This window comes from Pseudopipra pipra, chromosome W (assembly GCF_036250125.1).
Source record: "Pseudopipra pipra isolate bDixPip1 chromosome W, bDixPip1.hap1, whole genome shotgun sequence".
NCBI classification, from domain to species: domain Eukaryota; kingdom Metazoa; phylum Chordata; class Aves; order Passeriformes; family Pipridae; genus Pseudopipra; species Pseudopipra pipra.
Genome location: NC_087580.1, coordinates 22592600 through 22614153, shown reverse-complemented (window position 1 = coordinate 22614153; position 21554 = coordinate 22592600). Strand labels below are relative to the sequence as shown.

Sequence of the window (21554 nt, the reverse complement as noted above, 5' to 3'; positions counted from 1 at the left end):
ATCCTGAGGGATTTCTGGAATTTAATGAGCCCCACGGTGTGTTTGCAGCCCAGCCCATGATCCTGAGGTACTGAGAGAAGATTGAAGCAGCTGCTGAAGAAGTCAGAAGCCAAACTGCAAGTGCCTTGAAGCATTGCTGGGCCCCACTGAGGGCAGGCACTGCCAAAGCCTCCCCAGGGACTCCTTGGAGCAGCTCCTTGGAGGCCAGGAGTGCAGGCAGACAAAGGCTCTGGGCAGGCCCCTGCAATGCTGAGCAAAGCCTGCCTTGGTTTTGTGGAGCACAAAGGCCAAGGCCTGAGCCCCAGGCCCTGGCCCAGCAGATCCTGTCCCTCCCGGCTGGCTCAGGGCTGTTTGGGGGCACTGGGATGGGAGGGGGAGGAACAACAAAGGCCCAAAACTGGGCAACCCCTGCCAGGCTGCTGAGGGAGGGGCGAGGCAGAACCCAAGGGCAGAACCTGCCAGGAAAGTGGCTTGTGGTGGCCTGAGTGGCAGAGGCAGCTGCCAGAGGCAAGGGGACAAAGGCCTGGGTGCCTTTGGGCCTTGCAGCCCTGCCAGAGCCCTTGGCCATCTCTCCTGCAGGCTGTCCTGCCCTGGCCCTGCTGCTGCTCTGGCCTTGCAGGCTGCACACACCCCTCCTGCTTTCCCACCCCCTCCCAGCAGCATTTCTAGACCCTCCCTGATGGCTCTGCACCAGCTCTGGCTGTTCCCTGAAACACAAATCCATGGGCTGATCCTGACTCCCTCTGGGTGAGCTCTTGCACCACAAGGGTCCCCATTGAGTGACATTTCTTCTTCTTCTCCTTCAATCTGAACTTTTAATGCTAACCTTTGTGGAGATTTCATTCTATTTCCAATATAGAGAAAAGCTCCATCCTGTCAGATCTCCTCTAGACCCTCTCCAGTTCTTCCTCATTCCTCCACAATGGGGAACCTCACAGACAGACAGACCAGTCCAGATGTGGTGACCCCAGGACTGAGTCCAGGGGGTGACAACTCCCTTGTCTGGGTGCCCACATTCCCCCTAAGGCAGCCCCATGTGCAGTTGGCCTTAAATCAAGAGGCCATTATGATTCTTTGAAACATCATGGAATCAAGTGGCCCTGTGACACTGCAGGGCCTCCTGGAACCAAAGGAATGCAGGGACACTGTGAAATCTCTTAGAACCAAGGGGCCATTGTGACATGTGGGGTCTCTTTTGAACAAAAGGAACCCTGAGACATCTCAGAACATCATAGAACCAAGGGGCCACTGTGCCTCCCCAGAACTCCATGGAATCAAGCAGAGCCGCTGCCTCCCCCCCGCCGCCGCACGGACCGGAGTCGCCGGCTCTGCCCCGCTGGGACACCTCTGGAGTCAGCGTGTTCTTGGGCAGCACAACTGATCTCGGACCAGAGAGTTTCCCAGAATTTGCTTTGTCCTCTCTTTCCACTGGTTTAATTTTTGTTCTTTGTTCATTGAGGGGGGAAAAGGGGGAAGGGAGAGAGGAGGCAATTTCTCTCTCTGCTGATGCTTTGAACTGTTCTGTTGATATTGTTGTTTTTGCTGCTATATTTCTTGTCAGTAAACCCTTATTTTTTCACTTATACCTCCTTGTAGTTTGTCTCCTTCTACTGGTGGGGAATAAAAGGAGAGTGAGTTCATTTTATTAGAGTTCCCACCCCAAAATGTGTCTTTAAACCAGGACAGGTTGCTCAACGGCTCCTGAAATTTGGCATCATCCACAAAGGACTTGAAAATACATTTTGTCCCAATGTACAGAGAGATAATAAAGATGTTCTATAGTGGTGTTCAAGGACTGGTCACTGAGGGACTTCATCAGGAAGTTGCTGCCAAGAGGACTTTGTACCATGGATTTGACACTCTTCATTCAGTCAACTTCCCACCGACCACATCTTCCATTTCTTCAGTCCAGCTCTCACCAGTCTGGCTCTAAGAGACCACAGGAGACCATGTCAAGGGCCTTGATAAAGTCTGGGCACACAACATTCCCTTCTTTTCCCTCCCACAAGAGTTCTGCAATCCCTGCCTTGTCCTTCCCATGCCTGGCAATGGCTGCAGCAGGACTTGCCCTATCCCCTTCCCTGCTGAGCCTGAGCAGTGTGGAACTCTGCCAACCCTCCTTGCTGCCCTGTTTGCAGACTGGTTCCATGTCTGCCTTTGCCAAGGCCCCAGGAAGCTCTGGGATGGCTCTGGCCTTTCCAAGGGTTTGGGAGAGGTCTCCCAGTGACACTGCCCAGCCTTCTCAATATCCCTGACACCAAAACCTTTTCCATAGCCCACACTTCCAGAGGAGTGCCCAGGACACAACACAGGTTGTCCTGGTGGTTGTGGAGAATGAGAAGGGATTTCTTCCTCGAGGCCAACCCCTCCAATTGGATTTGAGTGCAGCTGAAAGGTTTCCTCAGCATTTTCCCCAGTGCCTCCCTGCCCTGAAGGTTTGTGGCCCTCAGGCTGGAGCTGAGGGGCTTGGGCAGGTGCCTGAGGAGGGGGTAGAACAAGGGCTGTGTCCAACTGTGCCAGGAGGGCTGTGCTGGGCAAGGATGAGGAGGCTGCAGGAAACAGTGGCACTGGGGAGGGGAGAGGAGCAGCTGGAGAGACCTTGTGCCTGCCCACGCTGGGCAGGAGCTGCCCCAGGATGGCAGCTCTGAAGCACTCACAGGATGTCCCTGGGAACAGGAGGGGAAGACTGGATCTGAAAATGGAACTTGGAAAGCAGAGAGCAGGAATGTCATGGTGTCACTGCAGGAGAGTTGCCGCCCTGGAGCAAGGTGACAGAAGAAGTGACCCAGTCCATGCAGTGGCCTCAGAAGATCCCACAGCATCCTGGAGATGCTGGAAGGGAGCCCAGCTCTGCTTCACAAGTTCCCAGGGCCTGTCCCTGCCTGTGCTCCAAGGGCTTCCACCCCCCAGGACTGTGCTCAGAGAGCACTCAGGCCTTACAGCGAGAAAGGGGCTCAGGAGGACAGTGTGGGAGTGGCAAGAGAGCAGCTCTGCAAAGACCAAGCACTGCTGCTCCCTGGCAGTGCTGCTGGGCTGGGATTATTGTCCCCTTCCCGTTTGCAAATACACCTTGTCCTGCAGTGTGCTGTCCTTTGGGAACATCTGAGAAGAAGGATTTGGACAAAGAAGGCACTGCAGGGTCCTTTATTTTGTTTAAATAGCCAAACAGAACAACTCATCATTTTTACATCACTGGGTCAAATTCAGTGGGTAGACACTAAATTAGAAGGCAGATGCATAATAATATTTCATTGCAGAAAAAATTCCTGCAAGAAGAACCCGATGACCTCCACGAAAAACCTGAGCAGGAAGGCTGGGTCATTAAGGAGTCCCTTTCTGAATGCTACACACCAGAAAACTGGAACTTTATTGCTCCTGAAAAGCATCCAGTCATCATTTTCCTCAGGGCATCCTTGAGCTCCTGGTTCCTCAGGCTGTAGATGAAGGGGTTCAGTGCTTCAGGCACCACCGAGTACAGAACTGACAGGGCCAGATCCAGGGATGGGGAGGAGATGGAGGGGGGCTTCAGGTAGGAAAATACACCAGTGCTGAGGAACAGGGAGAGCACGGCCAGGTGAGGGAGGCACGTGGAAAAGGCTTTGTGCCTTCCCTGCTGAGAGGGGATCCTCAGCACAGCCCTGAAGATCTGCACATAGGAGAACACAATGAAAACGAAACAACCAAGTGCTAAACAGCCACTAACCCCAATGAGCCCAATTTCCCTGAGGTAGCCTGAGTGTGAGCAGGAGAGCTTGAGGATGTGTGGGAGTTCACAGAAGAACTGGCCCAGGACATTGCCCTGGCACAGGGGCAGGGAAAATGTATTGGCTGTGTGCAGCAGAGAATAGAGAAAGCCAGTGGCCCAGGCAGCTGCTGCCATGTGGGCACAAGCTCTGCTGCCCAGGAGGGTCCCGTAGTGCAGGGGTTTGCAGATGGCAACGTAGCGGTCGTAGCACATGGTGGTGAGGAGGAAATACTCTGATGAGAAGAAGAACAGAAAGAAAAAGAGCTGTGCAGCACATCCTGTGTAGGAGATGGTTGTGGTGTTATGGAGGGAATTGTGCATGGCTTTGGGGACAGTGGTGCAGATGCAGCCCAGGTCTGTGAGGGAGAGGTTGAGCAGGAAGAAGCCCATGGGGGTGTGCAGGTGGTGGTCACAGGCTACGGCGCTGAGGATGAGGCCGTTGGCCAGGAGGGCAGCCAGGGAGATGGCCAGGAAGAGCCAGAAGTGCAGGAGCTGCAGCTCCCGCCTGTCTGAGAATGTCAGGAGGAGGAACTGGGCCATGGAGCTGCTGTTGGACATTTGCTCCTTCCCCAGGGTATTTTGATCTGTTGAGGAGGAAAAGTCACTGCTGAGTTAGACCAGGCTTCTGCAGCCAAACATTACCTGTCTCAGCCACCCCACTCTCAGGCTCTCTCTCCTCTCTCAGACCTCCCTGCAGCTCCCTCCCCTGAGCTCTGCCTTTTGCTGCCTGAGGGGACCATTGGAAGCAGGAACTCTGTGATGGGCTCCCAAGGACTCCTTGCTCTGCTGGGAGAGAGAACTTGGAATGCAGGGTGATCTCTAATTAACTGTACTCTTGACACATCCAAGAGCTTCTCAGCTTTGCTGTTTGCAATTTGCCCAAATGAAGGACTGAGCTGAGGGAATTCTTTGGATTTGTTCACCCACTTGCACCTGCCACACTTAGGAGTGGTTGTGGAGGTTTGAAATCCCTGACATTTCCATTGCACTGCAGGTCAACTCTTGTGGGTTCTGAGGGGCACAGGGACGGTCCCTTAGTGCAGAGAGAAGAGCTGCTCTGCCCATCAGTCCTGGGCTCAGCTGCCCTGTGCTGGCAGCTTGGAGCTGGAGGAGCATCACACTCAACTGTTCCCCTCCAAAGAAACTGCCCAGAGATCCAGGAATCCATGTCCAAAGAACAGATTGACCCACTCCTCACCTTTTCATCTCTCCCCTCCCAGAGGGAGACACAAAATGCTCCTTGCAGCTGCCCAGAGCATTTCCATGGATTTAGCCCTGAGGAGTTTTCTCCATGGGGATCCTGTGCAGCACAGAGATCCTATGGCAGAGCTGTGCCCTTCTGGAGGGCACCTGCAGCCCTGCAGGACACCCAGGCAAACAGCTGAATCCCCTGAAGGTGTCTGGAGGGCACTTGGTTCCCACAGACACATCCCCACAGCAGCACCCAAAGGGGTTGTGTCTGCACAGGAATCTGCCACCCTAAAACCCCACACAGTGGCTCAGAAAACCCAGTGGTGAGAACAAGGAAAGCCCAGGCAGCAGGGGATGGCAGTGAAATGCCACAGTGCTGCTGCCAAGGGAGGAGGGACACAGAGACAGCTGGAAATCAGGGCCCTGTCCTTGCCTGGGCTCTGGCTGCTGCAGGGCAATGCACAGCCCAGCCCCCGTGGGCCTGAGGGCACAGGCTCTGCTTAGGCTGGGAAAGGAGCCCAGGCAGGAGCTGCTCAGGGAAGGGGTCTGTGCCACAGGGACAGCAGGGAGGGGCCCCCATCCCCCTGCCCAGCCCTTGTGGCAGCAGCTGCCTCTCCCTGCCTGCCTGTCTCTGGGTGAGGAGCTGTTCCTGCCAGCAGCCCCTGCCTGTGCCCAGCTCAGCTCCCTGCCAGTGCTGCCAGAGCCATCCCCAGCCCAGTGCCCAGGGGCAGCTCTGCCTGGGCAGGGGCTGCAGAGCAGATCCCAGACCCCTGCGGTGGCTGGGAAGGGGGAGGTGTTCTGGGGGGATGTGCTTCCTGAGAAGGGCCCCTGGAAATGGAGGAGGTGGAGCTGAAGCTGTGAGGAGCCCTGAGCCTGCAGCTGAAGGGCCCTGCCCAGCCCTGCCCAGCCCTGCCCTGCCCTGAGGGGTCACTCCTTCCCCCCACCCCTTCTCCCTGCAGGGCCGTGGCAGCTCCTTGGCCGGGCTGAGAGCTGCCCCTGGCAGGCAGCAGAGTCCCTGCCCCAGCACACAGAGCCCTGGGGGCAGGACCCTGCTCTGCCCCACAGCCCTGGGCACCCCTGGCTGCACCCCCACCTTCCCACCCCACAGCCAGCCCTGCCACAGGGAACCTTCTTGCCCTGGGCCTCTGAGGGGGCAGCAGCAAGTCCTGCTCTGCAGCAGCTTCTCCTGCTGCACCCCAGCAAATCCAGCAGAGCCATCCTGACAGCTCCTGCCACTGCTGCCATTTGGCAGCTGGCAGAGGCACTTGCAGGAACTCCCCTGCACTGCTCTGCAGCCACAGCCTGACCGTGGCAAAGGGCTGGCAAGGTTCCTGCCCTGAGCAGCTCTGCCCTGTCCTCCCACCCCAGGATCCCTTGAACCTCCTGCTCCCTTCTCCTCTCTGCCCTTGCTGCCTGCAGCTCCTGCCCTGCTCTGCCATGTGGCCACTTCCCCTGCACTGCAGCAACTGGGAGAGTCCTGCTGAAAGATCCTGGAAGCTGTGGGATGTGCCAGCTTGAGGAGATGCCTCCAGGAAGGCAAGTTGAACTTTCCTACAGCCAGAGAATTCTTCCTTCAAATCCTGGGAAGGTTTCTCCTGGGGTGAGAGCTCAGTCACCTCCCAGCCCAGGCTGCCTCTCATCTCTGTCCCTTCTCTCCTGTGCCCTGGGTGCTGCAGGCAGTGCCCTCAGCCCTGCTGGGCTGTGCAGAAAAGCTGCTCACCAGCAGAGCTGTCTCTTTGAAGCTCTTCTTGCTTGCCAGGAGCTCCCTGTGTGCCAGGAGCCCGGCCCAGCTCAGCAGCACAGCAACAGCCCCAGGCAGCCCTTTCTCTGCCCCTCTGGGCTCTCTCCAGCTGTCCCTGGGGCTCCAGGGGAACCTGCTGGCACACAGCTGAAGGAAATAATGATGGTCCTTCTCTCAGCTGGGCACAGACACTTCTTTCAGCACTGTCATTTCTCCAAACAGACACAGAGTGAAGTTCAAGAGGCCCATTTTCATGTACCATCCTTGGACAGGAAACCCAGACAGTGCCCAGGAGGGATCTCCTTCACCTGCCCTGAGGGAAGGGACTCAGCTGAGTCAACGGAGGTGTCTCCTTGTGGCTCTGCAGACCTGGGGCCACAACCCCCATGGGCTGGTCCAATTCCAGCTCAGTGGGCCCAAAACAGGCCCCTGCAGGTGACTCCTTGTCCCAGCTCCCATGGCAATGAAGGAAGACCAAAGCCAGGAGTGACCTGCTGGGACACAAACCCCTGGTTCCTTCTGAGGGGCCAGAGGTGACCGAGATTCCTGCTGGGAACTGCAGGCTCCAGTGGAGCAGTTCCTAGGGACAGGGCAGCAGCTGTGGGATCTTCTTGGAGGCTGCTGGGACATTGCTTTGGCCAACTTCAGTGGCAGAAGGGGCCCACATGTAGGACAGGGGAACCTGTCACTGTTCCTTCTGTCCAGGGCAGCCCCTAGAGGTGTTCAGGTGACCAAATGGAGTCAGGTGGCACAGGGAGAGAGGTCTCTCTCCTGTTCTTTATCAGGGTATTTTCTACATGTCCTCAGAGTACCATGGCAGTTGTCTCCTGGACACCCCTTCAATGCTGAACCTAATTCAGGGCAGCTGAGCTGGATTGAACAGCCAAAGAGGGGCCTGTAGTGCCAGGGGAGGTGCCAGGGCTCTGCAGCACAAGTGCAGCAGCTGCCATGGACAGCACAGGGCCTGTGCAGGGACCCCGTCCCCATTCCCAGCAGTTGTGGGACAGGCACCACCCAGGGCTTCTCAGACACACTGGGGGCCTTTGGGGCAGGGAGTGAATCCCAGCCCTGCAGGGACACAAAGGCTGTCCCTTCTCTGCCCAGCCAAGGCCGGGCCAGGCACGAGTCCAAATCCCATCAGCCCAGGCTGTCCACACTTGTTTCCTCCCTCTGCTGGCTCTTCTCTCCCCCAGCATTTCAGCAGCATGTGCTGATCTCCTCAGGGATCAGGCCTGGGATTTTCCCCCTGGGCCTGAGTCCCAGTACATCCACCCCCAAGGCCATTGTCAGCAAAGCCTCTGCACAGCCCAGCTCTCGGGGCTTTCAGAGCAGCTTTCCCCACTGCAAGTCTGTTCTGACCCCGGTGCCCCCACTGAGGGGCTGCAGCCAGACAGGCCCCAATGCCCTGCGTGTGGGGCACAGGCAGGAGGAGCTGCAGCCCCAAGTCTCTCTTCATTCCACTTGCAGGCAATAACAGCCCAGGCCTGCTGAGACAGTTCCCAGGTTGCAGGGCTGTGATGGGTTGGGAGAGAAGGCCAAGGAGATACAGGAGAGAAAGAGCAGGAGAGAGGTGTCCTCAGTGGGAAGGAGCTTCTGGGACCTGTGGAGCTGCTCTGGGGGATGAAGAACTTGGGTGAACTTTTGTGGGTGAGGGTCAGAGGAGAGACTGGTTTGGGTGACATTGTGGAGTGAGACAAAGAGCCCATTGCAGTTGGCTTTGATAACCCTGGAATTCACTGGAAAGGCACCAGGACAGGATGCAAAGAGTCCCAGAGGTTTGTTCAAGACCCCCCCTTGGGACACAGGCCTTTAGAGCACAGCTGGCAGGTTGGTGGACAACAGGGAGGCTCATCTGCATCTGCTACTCCCCAAGGAGAACCAAGAGGTTGCCACAGAAACTGATCGTAGTGATGGGAATGTAGAATGTATGGTGGTTGCCATGGTAACCGACCATAGCGATGGCAACATATGATGGTTGCCATGGAAGCTGACCATCGCAGTGGGAAGTATGATAGTTGCCATGGTAACCGACTGTAGCAATGGGAATGTATGATGGTTGCCATGGTTACCGACCGTAGAAACAGGAATGTCTGATGGTTGACATGGTAACTGACCATAGCAAAGTAACTATGATGGTTGCCATGGTAACTGACTGTAGCAGTGGGACTTTTTGATGGTTGCCATGGTAACCGACTGTAGGAATGGGAATGTATGCTGGTTGCCATGCTAACTGATTGTAGCAGTGGGAAGTATGATAGTTGCCATGGTGACCAAGTGTAGCAATGGGACTGTATGATGGTTGCCATGGTAACTGACCGTAGTAATTGGAATGTCTGATGGTTGCCATGGTAACTGACCGTAGCAATGAGAATGTATGCTGGTTGCCATGGTAACTGATTGAAGCTTTGGGAAGTATGATAGGTGCCATGGTAACTGACCGAGACAATGAGAATATATGATGGTTGCCATGGTAACTGACTGTAGCAACAGGAATGTGTGATGATTGCCATGGTAACTGACCGTAGCAATGGGAATGGCTGATGGTTTCCATGGTAACTGACCCTAGCAACATCAGTGTATGATGGTTGCCATGGTAACTGACCATAGTAATGAGAATGTATCATGGTTGCTATGGTAACCAACCATAGCAGTGGAAATGTATGATGGTTGCCATGGTAGGAACGGGAATGTATGATGGTTGCTATGGTAACTGACTGTAGCAATGGGAATGTATTCTGGTAGCCATGGTAACTAACCATAGCAATGAGACTGTATGATAGTTGCCATGGTAACTGACTGTAGCAATGGGAATGTATGATGGTTCCCATGGTAACCAGCCGTAGTAATGGGAATGTCTGATGGTTACCATGGTAACTGACCGTAGTAAAGGGAATGTATGCTTGTTGCCATGGAAATTGACTGTACCATCGGGAGGTATGATGGTTGTCATGGTAACTCAGCCTAGGAACGAGACTGTATAATGCTTGCCATGGTAACTGACTGTAGCAATGGGAATTTATGGTGGTTGCCGTGGTAACTGACTGTAACAATGGAAATGTATGCTGGCTGCAATGGTAACTGAGCGTAGCAACGCAACTGTATGATGGTTGCCATGGTAACTGAATGCAGCAACAGGAATGTATGATGGTTACCATAGTAACCGACTGTAGAACCAGGAATGTATTGTGGTTGCCATGGTAACCGACCATAGAAATAAAAATGTATGATGGTTGCCATGGTAACTGACCGTAGCAATGGGAATGTATGATGGTTACCATGGTAACTGACTGTACCAGTGGAAGGTATGATAGTTGCCATGGTAACTGACCATAATAAAGATGGTCACCATGGTAACTGACTGTAGCAACAGGAATGTATGCTGGTTGCCATGAAAACTGACCATAGCAACAGGAATGTATGCTTGTTGCCATGGTAACCGACTGTAGCAACATGACTGTATGATGGTTGCCATGGTAACTGACCATAGCAACAGGAATGTATGCTGGTTGGCATGGTAACCGACCACAGCAATGGGAATGTGTGATGGTTGCCATGGTAACTGACTGTAGCAACAGGACTGTATGAGGGTTGCCATGGTAACTGACCGTGGCAAGGGGGCTCAGTGGCAGTGCCCACGGCTTCCACTTCTGCAAACTGGCTTCTCCTGCAGCAGCCTCAGCCACTCGTCGTGGGGGCCCCACACAGCAGCTTCCCACCTCCATGAGGTTCTGCAGCAGCCCAGGGTTCCTTTGGCCCCACAAGGTCCTGCAGTGTCCCCGTGGCCCCTTGATTCCGGGAGGCTCCACAGTGTCCCAGGGTCTCCCTGCTTCCACGAGTTTCCCCAGTGTCCCAGGTTTCCTTTGATTCCATGAGACCCAGATGTGCAGCCGTGGCCCCTTGATCCCATGAGGTTCCGCAGTGTCACAATGGCTCCTTTCTGCCCTCAGGTTCTGCACAGTCTCAGGGTTCCTCTGCTTTCAGGAGGTTCCACAGTGTCCCGATGGCCCCTTGATTCCAGGACGATCCCAAACATCCCAGGCTTCCTTTGGTTCTAAGAAGCCCTGCATGTCAAAATGGCCCCTTGATGCCATGAGTTTTCACAGTGTCCCCATGTTCCCTTGGTTCCATGAAGACCTGCACTGTCACAACGATCCCTTGATTCCATGAGGTTCCAGTCTCCCAGGGCTTCTTCATCTCCATGAGACTCTGCAGGGTCACAATGGTCCCTTGATTCTGTCAGATTCCAGAGTGTCCCAGGATTCCTTTGCTTCCCTGGGCCCTGCAGAGTCACAATGGACTGTTGATTCCATGAGGTTCCACGGTGTCAAAATGGCCCCTTGATTCCATGAGGTTCCACAGCATCCCAAGATTCCTTTGGATCCACAAGACCCAGGAGTGTCACAATGGCCCCTTTGATTCCATGAGGTTCTTCAGTGTCACAATGGCCTTTGTTTCTATGAGGTTCCACAGTGTCCAAGGATTCCTTTGGTTCCATGAAGCCCTGCAGTGTCACAAGGGGTTGTTGATTCTGTGCAATTCTGCAGGGTCACAAAGGCCACTTGGTTCCACGAGTTTCCTCAGTGTCCCAGGCTTCCCTTGGTTCCATCAGGTCCTGCAGGGTCACAAGCACCCCTTGGTCCCATGTGGTTTCCCAGTGTCCTGGGTTTCATTTTATTCCATGAGGCCCTGCAATGTCACAATGGCCACACAATTCCATCAGGTTCCCCAGTGTCACAATGGTCCATCGATTCCATGAAGTTCCAAACTGTCCCAGGGTTTCTTTGCTTCCGGGAGGCCCCTGTGTCACAGTGGCCACTTGATTCCAGGAGATTCTGCAGTCTCCCAGGTTTCCTTCAGATCCAGGAGGCCCTCCAGTGTCACAATGGCCCTTTGATTCCATAAAGTTCCACACTCTCCCAGAATTCCTCTGCTTCCATGAGCTTAGCAAGGCCTCAATAGGCCCTTGACTCCATGAGGTTCCAAACTGTCCCAGGGTTCCTTTGGTTCCATGAGACCCTGAAGTCTCACAACAGCTCATTGATTCCCTGAGTTTCTTTGGTGTCACAATGAACTCCTTGATTCCAACAAAGTCACTGTATCTAAATTTGTTCTTTGCAAACTGTCCTTGCTGTCACCTCCTGGCAGTGGCTTCATGGCCCCTGTCAGAGCCAGCCCTGTCCCTGCACTGACCCAGCTCTGCTGCCCCACAGATGCTGGATCAGGAAGGGAAGGCCCAGGGTGGAGGGCAGTGCACTGGGACTCATCCTGGAAGGGACTTCAGGAGGTTTCTGGGCCAAACCAAAGAACAGCCAGTGGAGAAAGGGACACAGGGATGGGCAGTTTCTGTGCTCTGCCACGTCAGGGGGAGATGTAGAGCTACAGAGACAACCAACCCATGTGGATTCTGTCCATATTTGCCCTTTGCACACAGTGAGTCACACACTGAAGTCACAAGTTCCCTTGATCCACAGAGGGAGGAAAAGGGAGAAAGTGAAAAAATTTCTGTGCTGTGCAGAGCTAAATCTGCACTCATGCACATATTTTGCCCTTACAGGACCTTTATCAAACACCTTCTGAGCAAACATGTGTGTGGATGGCCAGGCCCAAGGAGTGGTGGGCAATGGAGTTCCATCCAGGGGTGTTCCCAGGGCTCAGCACTGGGCTCAGGGCACTTCAGTCTCTCTCCCAATGATCTGCACAAGGGCATCGAGTGCAGCCTCAGGCAGTTCCCAGGGCACACCAAGCTGGGGGGAGTGTTGATGTGCTGGAGGGCAGGAAGGCTCTGCAGAGGGATCTGGACAGGCTGGATCCATGGGCCCAGGCCACTTGGAGGAGGTTCAACAAGGCCAAGTGCCGGGTCCTGCCCTGGGCTCACAACCACCCCAAAGCCCTGACCATGCCCTGCAACTGGTCCCCACAGCCTGTCCTGTGTCCTTAATCCCTCCATTTCCAAGGACTCTGTGGGACAAGGGAGCTCTGTGCTCTGGGTATGGAGGGAGCTCCAAGTGCCACTGGAGTGGGAACCACAACTCCTCAGGTTTGGGTTCTTTGGGAGGTCTGGAACTGGTGAGACTTAGAGCCACAGAAAGTTTCTATTAATGGCCAATATAAAAAAATGTAAAGATGATACATGTTTATAAACATCAAAACTCTTCCCTCAGCTCTGTGAGACATCCAGGCAGCATCTGATGTGTCACCTATTCACAAGGCATTTCCATACAGGAAGAATTTTTGGCACAGACATAAGAAAAGGTTGTTCTCTGATAGATACAAACACAATTAAGATGTTGACTAATGTGCTGTTTAATCTTCTGAAAGATTGGGCAGCTCCCTGAAGCTCAAAGCATGAAACCAGTCAATTGAGAGGCACTGAATGACCAGAGAGCAACTGGAGGAGGAAACCAGGGAGCAACAGGAAGGACACACATCCAGCAAGTCTGCTGAAGAGATGTCCTTAGACAGGGCCATTTTAACAGGAGAGGTGGAAACACCTGAAGGGAGATGAAGTTATAGACGGAATAGTGGTAATACAGGTAGAGGGTCAGATCAGTATTTCTTCTCCTGCCATCAGCACACGTCCAGGAAATTCTTGTTCTGCCATGGTGGGAAAACTTTGCCGTTTCTTAAAAGTACTCCAATGACCCAGTAATGAAAATGTGCTTCAATATTATTTAAATGTATTTAAATAATATAAAATAATATGAAAGTATTAAAACTGTACCTCTTTCCAGACAGACATCACTTGTCTGACCATGACCAACAGCACCACAGGCTGTGCTGGATTATGGGGTGTCTCCAGTGGCAGAAAGGAATCAAGGGGCCATTGATTCCCTGACACTGCAGGGCCTCATGGAACCAAAGATCCCTGTGACACTGCATGATGAAAAATGGAATAGAATACAGAGGTAGAAAATGTCATGGTTTCAGGAGTTTTAGTATTTTAGGCTGTTTTTCCATTGTTTTCGAGGGACTGTCTCTTTAAGAAGGAATTCCTGCCCCACGCTGGGGCTGGCAGGGAGGGGAAGAAAGAAGGAAAATGCCAGGCAGCAAATAGAACTTTTTCTCTTCCCTGGACCCCGGGTTGGTGCCTGGAGAGTCCCCATGGCCCCAGAGTGACCCTGAGCCCAGGAACGTGCTTCTGCTTTTGCCCCCATTTCCCAGAGTTCCTTTGGCTTGCTGGGCCAGAGGGGGGTGGTTATCAGGCAGGACCCTCCACCATTTTCCCCCTTTATTCCAGGGGTGCCATGTGGGCAAAGAATTCCCCTCCTTGTGGGTCAGCTGTTCCCTGTATATCTTTGTGGTTGCTGCTATTTCCTTGTTAGTAAACTCTTAATTTTAAGAGTTTTATCTCTCTGTATTGATAAGAAATAAAAAGGGAGGGATTAATTTCATTAGAGTTCCCACCCCAATTTTTGTCTTTAAGCAAAGACAGCCCCTCAGTTGCATGAGGTTGTGCAGAGTCACAAATGCCCAATCGTTCCATAAGTATCCACAGTGTCCAGGGATTCCTTAGCTTCCCTGAGGTCCTAGACTGTCACAATGGACATTTGATTCCTTGAGGCCCTGCAGTGTCACAACTGCCCCCTGATTCCATGAAGTTCTGCAGAATCCCAGGGTTCCTTTCATTCCATGAGGCCCTGCAAGATCACGGTGGTCCCTTGATTCCATGAGGTTCCACAGTGTGCAAGGTTTCTTTTGGCTTTGTAAGGCCCTGCAGAGGCACAAGGGCTCCTTGATTCCATGAGGTTGCACTGTTTCCCAGAGTTCTTTGGCATCAAAAGGCCCTGCAGTGCGACAATGGCCCACTGATTCCATCATTTTCCCCAGTGTCACAATGCCCCTGGATTCCATGAGATTCTGCAATGTCCCGTTGGTTCCCTTTGGTTCCAAAAGGTTCTGGGATGTCACACTGGCCCCTTGATTCCCTGACATTCCACAGAGTCCTGGGGTCCTTTTGATTCCATGAGGTTCCACAGTGTCCCATGTTCCCTTTGGTTCCAGGAGGCCCCAGTGTATTCCAGTGGCCCCTGGATTCCAGGAGATTCCACAGTGTCCTGGGGTTCCCTTGTCTCCCTGACTTTTCGCAGTGCCCAGGGTTCCTTTGTTCCCATGAGGTTCCTTTGTTTCCATCAGGCCCTGCCACGTCCCAGACTCCCTTTGGTTCCATGAGGTGCTGCAGGGTCACAATGTCCCCTTGATTCCATGAGGTTCTGCCATGTCCCAGGGTTCCTTTGGTTCCATGGGGTTCCACAGTGACAAAACTACCTTATTGTTATCCTTCCAACATTTGTGGGCCCATTCTCTCCCTGCCTGGGATGGAGCCCCATTGTGTTTGTGCAGGAATGGATCCATGGCCATCCTGCCACTGCCCCAATTGAATGCTGCACAAACGTCACTGCAGGCCCGACCCTGGATGCAGGAACAGTCTGGGAACTCCAGGCCTGCTGACATTCAGCAGAGCCAGTCGGGGGCCCAAAGAGCACAAGGGATTGACTGCAACCCCTGCAGGTCTCTGGCATTGCTGGGGACAAAGGCAGGAACTGCCAGGAGCTCTGCAGAGCCCTGACAGTGCCACTGCAATCCCAAGCTGCATTGCCCGGGGCAACCCTCAGCACAGCCAAGGCCACAACCCTTCCTGAAAGGTGTCCCTTCTGGGCAGGGCCAGGGGGACAAACCCCTCCATCTGTCCCTGCACATGTTGTGTCCAATTCTCATCCCCCACTTAGGGACAAAGTCAGGCTCCATTGGGTGTTTAGCTTTGCATTTGCTTCACTCTTTTTGCTTCCAACACACACACACCCCCCAGTCTGGGCAGAGTCTGGCCCCCCAAAGAACACAAGACATGACTAGTTGTGGCTCCTGCTGCAGTGGCTGGAACTTGGGCCACAATCTGTGCCAGGAGCAGAGAGGTCCCTCCCCACAGAGACTTCTTGGCAATGGAGTTCTTAAGAAAACAGGACAGGCTGTGGGGATCACTTGCAGGGCACAGCCAAGGACGTGTCTTGAACAGCCTCCTGTTTAACATGACCAGCTTTTTCATCCTCTTTTATCTCTCTTTTCTCATGCTTGGTCCTCCAAAGACCACTGGGATCCTACCCTTGCTTTGGTTCTTTCCTAGACATCCCATGACAAGTCTTACCCAGTCCCCAAATCCCCTTTCTGGCTGCCCATCACGAGTCTCAGAGCCCGAGGCCAAATCCCCCATCCTCAGCTGCAAGGTCACCCTGAGAGGTTCTGCCATTGACCCACTTGCTTAAAGTTTCCTACAGATACCTTGGAACTTCCTTGGAATTAATTTGTTACCTTTTGGGCTTAGAAGGGTTTCTCCATAAACATGGCAGTTCATGTCCTCAACATGAAAATTCTTTGGAGAAAGAGTTTGGGACTTTAGACTCAAAAGAATCCCAGAATTATTTGGTTTGGAAGGGAGATAAAAGGTCATCTGGTCCAAGTCCCTGCACATGGACAGTGACATCTTTTACTAATTCAGGTTACTCACACTCCTTGACCTTGGACAAATGCAGGGATGGGACATCAATTTATCTGGAGACCTCTTCCAGTTCTTGCCACCCTGATTGTTAAATCTTTCCTCCTATTATCCAGTGTAAAACTCTTCTCTTTCACTTCAAAGCCACTGCCCCATGTTCTGCCACTCCAGGTCTTGGTAAAAAGTATCCCTCTGATTTCCTTAGACTATGAGCATGACATTTGCATCTGCAAAAACATCTGTGAGTGCCCAGAGATCTCCCAAGATGGGCTTGAAAGGTCTCAAGCACAGGAGCACTAGAGAGGGGCTAAGGAGCTGTGGCCTCACTGGTGTGGAGACTGAGGAGAGCACAGGACAGCCCTGAGAGGGCTTGAAGGGAGAATTTAGAGATGGTGGATCCTTTTGTCATAGCAGAAAAGAGCATGAGAAAGAAAGAATTAATGCCAAGTGCAGCTGGGGAGGTCCCGAGTGGACATGAGGAAAAAGGAATTTCACTCCATGGAAAATGCTACAACAGGTCAGCCAGGAGGAGTGTGGATGAGGCCAAGGCTTTGTGTGTGCAGGAAGAGCCAGGGAGGACACAGAGATGTCAGTGCAGGAAGGTGCCAGCCAGGTGGGGCAGCCGGGGGGATGACGACAGCCTGCAGGGAAAGGGGCAGGGCATGGACACCGTAGGACAGCCTGGGCTGGAGAGGAGACAGGGAGGGGGAGAAGCTGAAAGGCCCTGCCAGAGCCACCTTCTGCAGGCCTTTGGCCAGGGCTGCTGTCTGTGCCCCTGATGCCAGGAGGAGGGGAGTGCCCCTTGCAGCCCTGGGGCCTCATGGCCTCCTTGTCCCTGCTCAGCAGCCTGGCAGGTGCCACCCCATGGGCCTGCCCTTGGCATTGCACATCCCACAGCCCAGTGCCCCAGGAAGAGCCCTGAGGAATGAGGCAGGGACAGGATCTGCCTTCCCAGGGGCTGGGGGTCAGGACTTGGTCCTCTGGATTAAGGAAACAAGTCAAGGTTTCTTCAGCATCAGAGCCACCTTTCCCTTGCTTGTCCATCCTTGGCATCCCTGTCTGCAGTTTTCTGCTCTAACTGGAACCTGGGGACATGTTCTCAGTTGTGTCCCTCAGTGAGACTCATTACCACTTCATAAACTTTAGTGTTTCAATCTCACTTTGAGTTCTTGAAAAGCTGTTTGAACTTCCTCTCAGGGACAAGTCTCATGTAAACAAGACCAAACCCCTCGAGGGTCATGAAATGCCTGGGGCTGTTGCTGTGCTGCTGAGCTGGGCCAGGCTCCTGGCACACAGGGAGCTCCTGGCAAGCAAGAAGAGCTTCAAAGAGACAGCTGTGCCCAGGAGCAGCTCCTCTGCACAGCCCAGCAGGGCTGAGGGCACTGCCAGGGCAGCTCAGGGACACCAGCAGGGCACAGACAGAGCTTCAAGGGGCTCAGCACTGGCAGGATGGCTGAGAGCTCCCTGCAGGAGGAACCTTGGCAGGGCTGCACATGGTGAGTCTGTGGCTGCAGGGCAGTGCAGGGGCAGCTCCTGGAGGCATCTCCTAAAGCTGGCCCAGCCCCAGCTGATGGGATGGGGGAACAGGGGCTGTTTTGGGGCACTTTGGAAGAGCTGTGAAGCCGGGGGTGCAGCCAGGGGTGCCCTGGGCTGTGGGGCAGAGCAGGGTCCTGCAGCCCAGGGCGCTGTGCTGGGCAGGGACTCTGCTGCCTGCCAGGGGCAGCTCTCAGCCGGCCCGGGGAGCTGCTCCCAGGGCTGGGGCACAAGGGCTGTGGGCAAGGAGCAAACCTGGCAGCTGAGGCAGGATCTTTTCCATGTCTCGCTGTTGCAGGGTCACACCTGCTCACAGCTCCACAAAACTACACCATATTGAATGGAGAATCTTTTGCAAAGCTCACAAAAGACAGGGGCTACAGGAAAGGAATTAGTGCTGAGGTGTGTTTCCTGCTTAGGCACTGTTGTATAGACATTGTTCTCTCAGGTCAGGAGGCTGCACTGAAATTCCAACTCTTTTACTCTCAGAGATGAATCTTTCAGGCAGTCTCAGAAATGAGCACAGGATCCTGGGCAGTGCTGAGCCTTCCCTTGGGGGTGGGCACTCTCCTGTCCCAGCCCTTGGTTTCCCTGCGGGAGGGCTCCTGTCCTGATCTGTCCAGCACAGCTGCACCTCTGGGCTGGCACAGGGGACACTTCCCAGAGCTGCCCTTGGAAACAACATTGTCCTGCTCTCACCACTGCACACGTATTTGTGGATGTGGTTTTTAATATTTATTTGTGTGAAATCAAAGTGAATTCAGCACAAGGGAAAGAGCAGGGCAGATGGGAAACAGGCTAAAGGACTCTGCAGCTCTCCTGGCTCTGCTCTAAACCACTAAGAGCTGAGCCCTTTTGTCACTTGTCTTTTCTAAAGATTCTTCACATTTTTAGCAATAAAAATGAGAATTTTTACTCCTAAGAAGAACAGTCTGCAGATTTAATGGTGGAACATATCTAACAGAAGAGTTATTCTGCAGACCACACTCTTGTGAGTTGGGGGGTCAGAAATGGAGCTTTTCCATTAAAGGTGGGTTACATCTGACATCCCTTGTGATCATCAGAGCTGTAACAAACCAGCTCCATGTCGCCACTGCAGCAGAGCAAAGCTAAGCCCTTGTTAGCATATGGGCAGAATTCTTGCTGCTCACAGCCCTCTGAGCCAGCATAAGGGAAATACAAATGGTTTGGGGGGATTACTATGAAAGATGGAGTATCTTTGCTGAGAGGTGTATCTCCTAATTGTTCCCTGTCTTTTCCTTTTCTGAATAGACCCTGTGCTAAGGAACAGCAAATGTCCAACAGCAGCTCCATGACCCAGTTCCTCCTGCTGGCATTGGCAGACAGGCGGGAGCTGCAGCTCCTGCACTTCTGGCTCTTCCTGGCCATCTCCCTGGCTGCCCTCCTGGCCAACGGCCTCATCCTCAGCGCCGTAGCCTGCGACCACCACCTGCACACCCCCATGGGCTTCTTCCTGCTCAACCTCTCCCTCACAGACCTGGGCTGCATCTGCACCACTGTCCCCAAAGCCATGCACAATTCCCTCCGTAACACCACAACCATCTCCTACACGGGATGTGCTGCACAGCTCTTTTTCTTTTACTTCTTCATCTCATCAGAGTTTTCCCTCCTCACCATCATGTGCTACGACCGCTACGTTGCCATCTGCAAACCCCTGCACTACGGGACCCTCCTGGGCAGCAGAGCTTGTGCCCACATGGCAGCAGCTGCCTGGGCCACTGGCTTTCTCAATGCTCTGCTGCACACAGCCAATACATTTTCCCTGCCCCTGTGCCAGGGCAATGCCCTGGGCCAGTTCTTCTGTGAAATCCCCCCCATCCTCAAGCTCTCCTGCTCACACTCAGGCTACCTCAGGGAAATTGGCTTTCTTGTGGTTACTGCCAGTTTAGCATTTGGTTGTTTCATTTTCATTGTTTTCTCCTATGTGCAGATCTTCAGGGCTGTGCTGAGGATCCCCTCTGAGCAGGGACGGCACAAAGCCTTTTCCACGTGCCTCCCTCACCTGGCCGTGGTCTCTCTGTTTCTCAGCACTGGCACATTTGCCTACTTGAAACCTCCCTTCTTCTCCTCCCCATCCCTGGATCTGGCCCTGTCAGTTCTGTACTCAGTGGTGCCTCCAGCACTGAACCCCCTCATCTACAGCCTCAGGAACCAGGAGCTCAAGGATGCCATAAGGAAAATGATGACTTGATGCTTTTCAGTAGCAATAAAGTTCCTGTTTTCTGGTGTGTAGCATTCAGAAGGGGACTCCTTAATGGCCCAACCTTCCTGCTCAGGTTTTTCGTGGAGGTCATTGGGTTCTTCTTGCAATAATTTTCTTTATAATGGAATATTATTATGCATCTGCCTTCTAGTTTAGTGTCTACCCATTGAATTCAACCCAGGGATGTATAAATGATGAATTGTGCTCTCTGAGTATTTAAATAAAATTAAGGACCCTGCAGTGTCTTCTTTGTCCAAGACCCTTCTTCTCAGATGTTCCTAAAGGACAGCACACTGCAGGACAGGGTGTCTTTGCAAACGGGAAGGGGACAATAATCCCAGCCCAGCAGCACTGCCAGGGAGCAGCAGTGCTTGGTCTTTGCAGAGCTGCTCTCTTGCCACTTCCACACTGTCCTCCTGAGCCCCTTTGTCGCTGTAAGGCCTGAGTGCTCTCTGAGCACAGTCCTGGGGGGTGGAAGCCCTTGGAGCACAGGCAGGGACAGGCCCTGGGAACTTGTGAAGCAGAGCTGGGCTCCCTTCCAGCATCTCCAGGATTCTGTGGGATCTTCTGAGGCCACTGCATGGACTGGGTCACTTCTTCTGTCACCTTGCTCCAGGGCTGCAACTCTCCTGCAGTGTCACCATGACACTCCTGCTCTCTGCTTTCCAGGTTCCATTTTCAGATCCAGTCTTCCCCTCCTGTTCCCAGGGACATCCTGGGAGTGCTTCAGAGCTGCCATCCTGGGGCAGCTCCTGCCCAGCGTGGGCAGGCACAAGGTCTCTCCAGCTGCTCCTCTCCCCTCCCCAGTGCCACTGTTTTCTGCAGCCTCCTCATCCTTGCCCAGCACAGCCCTCCTGGCACAGTTGGACACAGCCCTTGTTCTGCCCCCTCCTCAGGCACCTGCTCAACCCCCTCAGCCCCAGCCTGATGGCCACAAACCTTCAGGGCAGGGAGGCACCGGGCAAAATGCTGAAGGAACCTTTCAGCTGCACTCCAATCCAATTGGAGGGGTTGGCCTCGAGGAAGAAATCCCTTCTCATTCTCCACAACCACCAGGACAATCTGTGTTGTGTTCTGGGCACTCCTCTGGAAGTGTGGGATATGGAAAAGGTTTTGGTGTCAGGGATATTGAGAAGGCTGGGCAGTGTCACTGGGAGACCTCTCCCAAACCCTTGGAAAGGCCAGAGCCAGCCCAGAGCTTCCTGGGGCCTTGGCAAAGGCAGACATGGAACCAGTCTGCAAACAGGGCAGCAAGGAGGGTTGGCAGAGTTCCACACTGCTCAGGCTCAGCAGGGAAGGGGAGAGGGCAAGTCCTGCTGCAGCCATTGCCAGGCATGGGAAGGACAAGGCAGGGATTGCAGAACCCCTGTAGGAGGGAAAAGAAGGGGATGTTTTGTGCCCAGACTTCAGCAAGGCCTTTGATATGGTCTCCTGTGGTCTCCTTATGGACAGACTGGTGAGAGCTGGACTGAAGAAGTGGAAGATGTGGTGGTGGGAAGTTGGCTGAATGAAGAGTGTCCAATAAAATCCATGGTACAAAGTCCTCTTGGCAGCAACTTCCTGGTGAAATCCTTCAGTGACCAGTCCTTGACCACCAATGCAGAAGATCTCTCTATATAATGGGACAAAATGC

The 21554-nt window shown here is 53.6% G+C and overlaps 1 protein-coding gene and 1 long non-coding RNA gene across 2 annotated transcripts in view; both read left to right on the top strand.

The window, feature by feature from the left end:
* Positions 1-21554, top strand: part of LOC135405712 (uncharacterized) — a 958894-nt gene that overhangs the window by 107493 nt on the left and 829847 nt on the right. The window lies entirely within an intron of this gene.
* LOC135405489 (olfactory receptor 14J1-like) lies at positions 18992-19986 on the top strand. The gene has a single exon (XM_064640189.1). The coding sequence runs from the start codon at positions 18992-18994 to the stop codon at positions 19907-19909; it is 918 nt and encodes a 305-aa protein (XP_064496259.1). The 3' UTR covers positions 19910-19986.